At 38.3% G+C, this 9135-nt stretch overlaps 1 protein-coding gene across 1 annotated transcript; it reads right to left on the bottom strand.

Annotated features, from left to right (window-relative positions):
* Positions 1-692: 692 nt before the first annotated feature.
* Positions 693-8695, bottom strand: LOC113402785 (polyribonucleotide nucleotidyltransferase 1, mitochondrial). Its single transcript, XM_026643098.2, has 14 exons — positions 8358-8695; positions 8044-8249; positions 7601-7811; positions 6871-7037; positions 6322-6478; positions 5169-5382; positions 4429-4556; positions 3982-4172; positions 3274-3428; positions 2736-2923; positions 1715-1838; positions 1504-1644; positions 1339-1431; positions 693-1167 (listed from the first exon to the last, which is right to left on the bottom strand). Exons 1-14 carry the CDS (start codon positions 8471-8473, stop codon positions 1015-1017), a joined length of 2244 nt encoding a protein of 747 aa, XP_026498883.2. The 5' UTR covers positions 8474-8695; the 3' UTR covers positions 693-1014.
* Between the last annotated feature and the right edge of the window lie 440 nt (positions 8696-9135).

Below are 9135 nucleotides of genomic sequence, written 5' to 3'. Positions count from 1 at the left end.
TTGAATGCGCGTCATAGACGAGGTTACTGTCTATGACAAAATTTCTTCCTTACTGTATAATTTAACCGTTTATGAGCATCATTCATATCATGTGTGTATACTATATACTAAAAACTCACGTCGTGGGTTCAATGCAATTAAAAAAACGAGGTAATGGGATTCCCATTACAGGCATTCCCTGACGGCGCCTATGGGCGGATACTCGCTAGCGTGCTGGTCGGAAATGCGCTCCTTCTGCGAAAACGTAATGTCGAAGGAGGCAGTGGAACAGACGGAGGTGGACGCTGCTGCAGACCCTATCCGCCGAATAAGACCGGAGAGGAGGTATCAATACGCGTACCTTCTCCCTCCGCCACAATAGGCGCCGCACTAGGGGGAAGATTCTCAGTACGGGAATCTCTCCTAAGAATTGGAGGCCCGCATAGGAGGGCGACCGTCAAGGCGTTACGGAGAGGGTACCGCTTTTTTAGTGACTATTTCGGTGTACTAGTCGTTATGGGCTCCGGCGAGTCCTCCTCTTCACGTGGGGAAAACGCGTAATGCGTATTTCCAGCGAGAAAAAACCCCGCTGGTTTACTTGTAAACCGTATGGGCGTATAAAATTACGGAGAAAACGCATAAAATTTCGCTCGAATACATTTTAAAGTTGGGGTATTTAACTCAATAATCACTGATGTTATAATGAAACACGATTTAACTATTTAAACTTTATTAAAATTTAAATATGCTTACCAATAAATTGTAACCAAAATTTACGCATTTACAGTAAATATTCAATTTACATTCACACACTCTAAAGACAATATATCTACGGCAATTTACAATTAACCTTAAAAATAAGGTTCTATTTTCAAAGACACTTCTACGAATCGTCTCGAGTTCGGTATAACATCACACTGACATCCATCAGACGATATTAAAATCAAAGCGTGAAACGAATCCTCTAACTTAAAAAATCTAGCACTTAATAATTGTAAATTATTTTCAGTCTCTCATATTTTACTATTTAAATTTTTAGCTCTTGTCTAGTTTCCTGACGATTCCCGGCGGAGGAGACGAGAGGACTTTCCGCGAGAGACGCAGCTGACCCGACACCGGGTCTCGACCGAAGTACTTCACTTGAATCTCCGATCCTACGTCTAGACCTAACACCGACGGGTGCATTATCTGAAAAATATAATTATTATGTATTCATCGAATCGACGTAATCATTACTTTTAAATTAATTTTTAACAAATTCAAACATTTTTTAATTGTCATTTGATAAGATGAATAAAACGTAACGATTCCGAATGTAGCCAGCACGAAATAATGAATAACTTTATCGTCATAGCCTACCTTTCTGTGATCAAGTTGCGTGTTGTGGACGAGCGCCGGGGACATCCCCGAGTACAGCGTCACCAGCACGCCGATGTCGCGCACCTCGACCACCTGCAACGACACGAGCGGTGAGTGGGGCGCGCGGGCAGGCGGGGCGGGCGGGGCGGGCGGCGCGGGGCGCACCTTGGCGCTGTAGACGGCGCCGAACTCGAGGTCGGGCGCGCGGTCGGCGGCGAGCGCGCGCTGCAGGCGGGCGCGCGCCTCGGCCAGCGCGGCGGCCGACGGCGCGAACACGCTGTAGCGCGTGTCGTCGATGGCCGTGACCTGCAACGCGACGCCGGTTAGCCGCGCGGCACGAGCGGGAGCTCCTGGTCGTACCGAGGCGAGGCGGCACCTGAACTCCGGTCTCCAGGTACAGCTTCTTCAGATTGCAGCCGCCGACTCCGAGCAGCTTGGCTCGCTTGTGGACTTCGACCTCCATCTCCTCCATCACCGGCAAACTGTCTTTGCGGTCTTGCCTTGGAAAAAAAACGTGTTAAATTATTTTTTCATATTGAAAAACTTCAATTATCCACGGAGTAGTAGTATATAACAGTTATACGAGATTGTGAATATACTTAAAAGTGACCCAAAATCATTTTTATATTTTTTATTCGATAAAAAGAAAACAATCAAATCGATTGTTTTTTTTTAATCTATGGCAGGGGACAATCATTTTACAAAATTTAAGTTAACACACTTTTGTTGAGTCTATCTTGCAACAAAACTTTAAACCGGTTCCACATAACCGATTGAGCTGCAATTTGGTACACATTGGCCGGTAGCAATACAATTTGTAAACCATTCCAATTGTATAAAATGTAAATATAAACAAACCTTATTTATATTCCATGCAATCACAGAACTGTATTATGTACTACAAACAAAATATTTATTAATATATTTTTATTTATACAACAAATGTGTTGCTTTTAAAAAAGATTTTTATTTTATTTTATCATTAACTAGATTTATTTTCATTTAAATGATACAAAATTAAGGAATAACTAATATTCTTGTTTACCCCTCCCTTCAAGCCTGTCACTTGTGTTAGGAGTGGGGAAGACAGTCCAAGGGGTCAGGATTGATCCTGCGATTTTTTACATCAGCCCGTAAACCATTGCGCCATTGACGCTTCTTACTATGTAATATTTCTCTAATCTTCATAGAAGACAATGATTTTATTCTATCTGTGGTCAGTTATCGATTGATTCACCATATCATGTATACATTACATGTGATTGAAACCAAAACGAGTCCTTTTCTAAAGATCTTCGCTCGCTACAGATTCTATTATAAATTAAACGATTAGAGTACGCAGCTATACAGCGGAATGAATAAATTTAAGAACGACAATTGACAGTCTGACAACTTACCTCGGCTTGTCGATACACTGATTCATAATATCAATGACCTTGCTCTTAGCGTCGCACGCCTTTTGGACGGATTCCATGACTATTTTAAGGGGAAGTCCCGGCAGTTTGACGTCAGCTTGTAAAGCCGTGATGCCCTTCTTTGTACCCGCTACTTTAAAGTCCATGTCGCCCATGTAGTCTTCTATACCCTGAACATTAAGGTTTATTTTGAATGAGAATTATTAGTAAATAATTGGAGGAGGTTATTGAGTTTAATTTTAAAATCGGTTTGACAGCTGTTTCACTGTTTACTAGGAGAGGTTGGTCAGTGCACCAGCCAGGAAAAGTATTTTATTTTTTTCGCTGAGAAAGTCTATCCATATCCAGTCTTCAGTTAAAAATTAAGAAGACGTCGTCTCAAAGAGCCAACGAGTGTCAGTCTCTAAAAAGTGTCAGACGGACGTTCTCTGGGAGTACGATGGGTAAATCAGTGTCAATTGGGGGTCCGTCGAGACGTCAGTTTTCCTGAAATGAGTAATCAAAGAGAGTGCATAGCGACCAGCAGATCAGTGAGTATGCGGTAGTCTTGCACGGCGCCGCCCCGGGGCCGCGCCACGAGCCCCACGGCCACGCCGGCCGCCGGCGCCGCCAGCGCCACGCCCGCGTCCAGCAGCGCCAGCGCGCCCGCGCACACCGACGCCATGGAGCTCGAGCCTGCACACAGCGCAAGGGGCGCGGGCGGATGTCATGGACAGGTCGTGACAAGTATCGGGCTTGAACGACTTCTACCAATGTCCGTATAACATTTCTAAAGACATTTGAGATAACTAAATGTAACTGCTTTCTAAGAAAGAACAAACCTCGTTTAATCTGATGAGTAGGTACATAACAAACAATAGTATCAAATAAATAATAATAATAGATGTACCCTTTATATATATATTATATATATAAGTAGGCGGACAGGCACATGGGCCACCTGATGGTAAGTGGTCACCGGACGTTGGTGCTGGAAGAAATATTGACCATCACATCGCCAGTAGTCGAACAACCTTGTGAACTAAAATGTTTTATCCCTTGTGCCTGTAGTTACACCAGCTTACTCATCCTTCAAACCGGAGCACAACAATACTAAGCTATTGCTGTTTGCCAGGAGAAACTGATGAGTATGAGATGCAAAAAGTCCTTCCACCGAGTCCTCCCTACTCTAACCTATAACTGAGTCTGTTACTGAGGCAGTTGATACTAATATGCACGATTCGCTCACCATTGCTCTCCAGCACCTCGGCGGTGAGCCTGACGGTGCAGTTCTGCTGGGGCACGACGGGCAGCAGCCCCCGCTCGGCCAGCGCGCCGTGCCCCGCCTCGCGGCGCCCCGGCCCCCCCACGCGCCCCACCTCGCCCGTCGCGTACGACGGGAACTCGTAGTGAAGGAAGAAGTTCTTTTCCTTGAGGCCACTGTTAACATATTTTGTTAAGTTTTCATTGTAGATGAAAACTCTTCCGTTAAGTGATTAGTTTGAGAAGTTTTCCAAAGTAATTAAGCTAAAATCCAACTAGTATTTTAAGTTTTAAAGTGAGTTTATTTGTTAATCTTTCACAGATTCAGGATTGTCAGGGAGGGGTACAGAAAGAACACTCTATACTTTAAATGGCATTAAAAAAACAAGAAACTTTAAAAAAAACCTTAATATTTATAAGGAAATTATACAACCTTGTGATCATAGTAAGTGTATCCATTTTGAGAGCACTCTCGGGCGAGTCGAAGGCCACCGTACACAGGACCTGAGTCTGCCCGCGCTGGAAGACTGCGCTGCCGTGCAGGGGCTCGTACAGACCCACCTGACGAAGAACAATCATATAATACATCTTAATCTATGATTACCGAGTGAATTCCAGACATGTATTATTGAATTTTCATGTCCTTAGTGTTTATAATTAATCCCATTGAAGGACCGACTTCAACGAAATTCTGCCATATGTAACCACCACCCTGCTTTGGAGCAGCTTGGTTGAGAGGCTCAGCCCAGCAGTGGGATATTAACTGTTACTTTATTTTTACTTTTTTATATATTTATTTCCGTGTAAGATTAATAGATGTGTACAACTGATACGAAGGAACTTTGGTGCAGTGTGGGTAAAGTTAGGTAAAACTTCATACGGCGCCAACGTCGACGAGCAGTGGCGACCACATACCATCAGGTGGTCTATAAGACCGTGCACCCATTTAATCAATGCCATTACAAGAATAAACATAATGATGCATATGACACGTTTATATGTATGGTGTGTGAATGCTTGCAAATTTGAAGAAGAAAAAGCAATAAATACAATTATATCTTCTTAAACTAATTAGGAGATAACGCTTAGGCCACATTGAGTACTTATTATGGTGGAACCTAAAGTCAATTGTATTTAATATATTACATGAGCTACGCTTATGAGAACCGATACCTCACACGTGATCTTCCTAAGATCGTCCAATCCTCGTCCATCACACCGGACGTCTGTTTCAAATATCATGTCCCTGAAAATCTGCTTTAGGTTCGAGTTGAAACATTCCTGGAGCAACGTCACGTCCACTTCCGTATCCCTCAGCTGGTTGAGCACCGTCTGTCGGAGCTCAGATACCGCATTGTCACGTGATGTCTTATCATGGCTGAAGTCACTGGAAGTGAATTTTACACATATTAATATTGTAGATATATAACCAACAGATAGCACTAACGTTTATTATGATGCTTGTCGATTTCCAGGCTGGATATATAACATACATATATAATTGTATTTAACTAACACGACTGTTTTTTAGATGTTGAATCTACTGATTTTCTTGCTGGTTGTTCTAGGTAGAATCTACATTCCGGTGGTAGCTTTACTTTAAATAGTTTGTTAAATGATTCAAAAGCGCTTGTAAAAGCCTACTCGAATAAAGTATATTTTGATTTTGATTTTATCGTCTGTTTGATCGTGTGCGTGTGCGTTGATGCGTGCGTGCGTATACGACATTAATTTATTACTAAATATTTTTTAGCAAAGATACAATTTCGTGTTTTTTTTATGCTACGTACCCGTCCCGGGTTCGCACATAGGGTACGTCTACATAAAACATCTGTATCGTGATACATATCATTCTATTTACACAGGGCATGACAGTAAAGCGCCTAGTCAGCACATATTTTCCTATAAATCATTTCATATTTTAATTATAGCCATATTTAAGCCAGATGTAAGGAGTGATCAACAGCACCAGTGTCTATGGGCGTGATGACTGACTATCAGGGGCTCATTTGTTACTTACAAAAAGAAAAAAAAAACAAAAATCCATTCATCAAATAACATATATAAGTGTCAACTGTCAAAAATACCAAAATTTACTTTTAGTTAGATTTAACCTGCGACTCAACCCGTACCAAATTTATTTGTTACCTTTCAATGCATTATCCTACATTTAACACCCTCGAGGGGTAAAATAAAAAAGTAGCCTATTTCCTTTCCTGGGACTGAAACTGTCTCCAAACCAAATTTCATCTAAATCTTTAAGCGCGAAGAGGTAACAGAGAGTTACTTTCGAATTTATATATTTATTTATAGATAGTGTAATTACCTTAATATTTCTCTAATCTTCATAGAAGACAATGTTTTAACAGATTCTACAACACTCTGGTCTAGTGGTGGTTGAGTTTCGTATTCCCTTTTCACTTTACCGTAAGTTTTCTGTAATTTCTCTATACTCCTAACTATGGCCTGCGCTTCTTTGGTACCTGGAATTATATAATCACATAAAATACTTTGTATTATATACTTCTATTATATATACATATATGTTCCTTATTTATACAACGGTGTGCCATTGTTTGAATGAATCAGTGTTAACATAATTACTTGTATGGTTGATTACTTGCAATTACTTAAAAAATAATATTATAAGACTACAGGTTCGAACAGCTTAGGCAGGAACAATTGGTTCGACATTTACATTTATAATTCGTCTCATACTCGACAGTCAAGACCACTGCGAAGACCACTGGCATATGAGTGGGCCAACCTGGATTAATAAATATAAATAATCTTCCTATATAGAGAAGTTAGTCTTGCAATTACAGGCTGTTACTAAACATTATGTATAAATAGCAAATTCGACTTACATTCATACCTAGTTTGATGGCCTTGAGCAGGTCTTGTTGCAGGATAATATTAGCATGACCTTCCAACATCACCACTAGGTTGCCGGTTGTTGCTGCAACCACTAGGTTTAATGAAGACTTTTCCAGGTCTCTTCTAGTTGGGTTCACAATAAGCTCATTTTCTATCTGACCGAGTCTGTAAAATGTTTTTAGATGTAAATGTTGCAATAGGAAAAACAAACATAAATTCAATTGGGTTTGCAAATGTTTATGTGTATATTTATTGTCTCCATGTGTATTATAAAAGGACAAATGAATGAAAAAAAAGTTATTCAATTCTTCAATGCTTCAAAGTTTTTTTAAGCAATTGTTAAATACACATACATCTTATATGGTGGATTATAAAATGTTCATGCAAGTACCAACTTGCATTGAAGAATTGAATAACTTTGAAATAACTTTTTAGAACTGTACAAGTCAATCAGATGCATGATTTAGGATTGTAAAATTTTTTATAGACTTTGTATACAGAATGTTTAGAAATGAGTTTGTGTTACTTAACATATATAAATAGAATTTCAATTGAATACAATTATTATGTCAATATTTCTCAAGACAATATTATAAAATATATTATTAACATTTTTAATGACATATATTAGAAATAAATTATTAAGTGTTTATAAAAATTAAATGGTATCTGAAATGCACCAGCACCAGCAACAATTAATCAACAAGCACAAAACATATTTATCTTACCTCACAGCCCCAACTGGACCGTTCCATGGAACATCTGACAGGGCTAATGCAGCACTAGCTGCGTTTATAGCAACAGTTTCAGGCAGATTGGTTCCATCGACAGCTAGCATGTTGCACACTATTTGGGTATCAAAGAAATAATTTTGTGGAAATAATGGTCGCAGTGATCTATCTATTAGTCTTGATGTTAAGATTTCACGTTCTGTTGGTCCTGGAAAATGATTTGATAAATTATTTGCTATTAAAAATATGCATCACTTATCCTCATCATCAGTTTAACATGATTTTTTGCTCATATGATTGATTTCTATATTAATATTACTTTGGTAGAAGTTCATTCATAGGTTCTTGTTTAATTAAATTAAGTTATATATATAATAAATGTTTTAAAGTAATAAATCTACTTCGATTTATTGTTAAGATTATATTTGTATTTTAATTACCTAATTCTTTTCTTAGAAAGTTTGTCGGTATTCTGCCAGCAGCTGCTGCCTTCTGCCTATAATCTACGACCAGGGGGAGGAAAGAACTCGAACTTTGCTTAGCTTTTGATACAACTGTGGAGAGTACGCTGGTGTTACCGAGTGTGGCCACACAGGCTCCGTCCGCAAACCGAGCATATTTTCCAGTAGATAGCTTAAGAGATATTCTGCAAATATGTTCTTAATTACAAAGTAGTCATTAATGTATAAAATATTGTTCGCTTTTTTTTTTTTTAATTAGTATTCGACATAACCTAACTTTTTTTTAAACTCACCCATTTGAAAATGGAACATCGATTTCACCTACACTTGATTGAGACGAAAGATATTTATAATAGTATTTACTCCTATTTTTAAATCTTGATAAAACAGCACGGTTTTTTGGCAACATAGCAATGTTTGTTTGAAATATTTCAGTAACGATGAACGATTGAATATTTATTGTATGTACAATTTATAAAAAAATTAAAATATTTATTGAGGGATTCACTAGTGATGGTCATCAATTTTATTAAGATCACAATATCACGTATGTTAATTTTTATTAATTTAAGCTACATTTGCACTTGTATAACAATTTATTAGTTTTGAGTTAGTTCGTCAATGTCAATGTCAAATTTATATCAATGTTTCCTTAAGATATTTTATTTTTCCCCAAAACCTTATTATTTAATTTTAGTTAATTACATAGCAATCGTATTTAAGGGAAAAGTTTTAGCTTAAAAATTTAAACAAGCATTTAACAGAAAAAGTATGTATTCATAATATTTGTTACCTTCTTGGTCACCCGTATAAAATGCAATTGACTACCATCAAAACAGTTTGATGTCTTTTTGTTAAAAATTAAATCAGAATTATTTTAATATAGCAGCATTTAGTTTAGAAAACTGTTATAAACTAAAAAATAAAGGCTATACCTACACATGTAATGGTGAGCAGTTCACCAATGCTGTCATCTTCGAAGATCAAATCATTGATGACAATAAAAGTTAAACCAACTAGCCAGTTAGTTAAAGTCTTTCCAAATTAAAAAAATAGAGTCGTAATGACTAC

This window comes from Vanessa tameamea, chromosome 19, assembly GCF_037043105.1.
Source record: "Vanessa tameamea isolate UH-Manoa-2023 chromosome 19, ilVanTame1 primary haplotype, whole genome shotgun sequence".
NCBI lineage: Eukaryota > Metazoa > Arthropoda > Insecta > Lepidoptera > Nymphalidae > Vanessa > Vanessa tameamea.
Note: the sequence above shows the minus strand (reverse complement) of the source record. Positions and strands in the feature narration are given on the sequence as shown.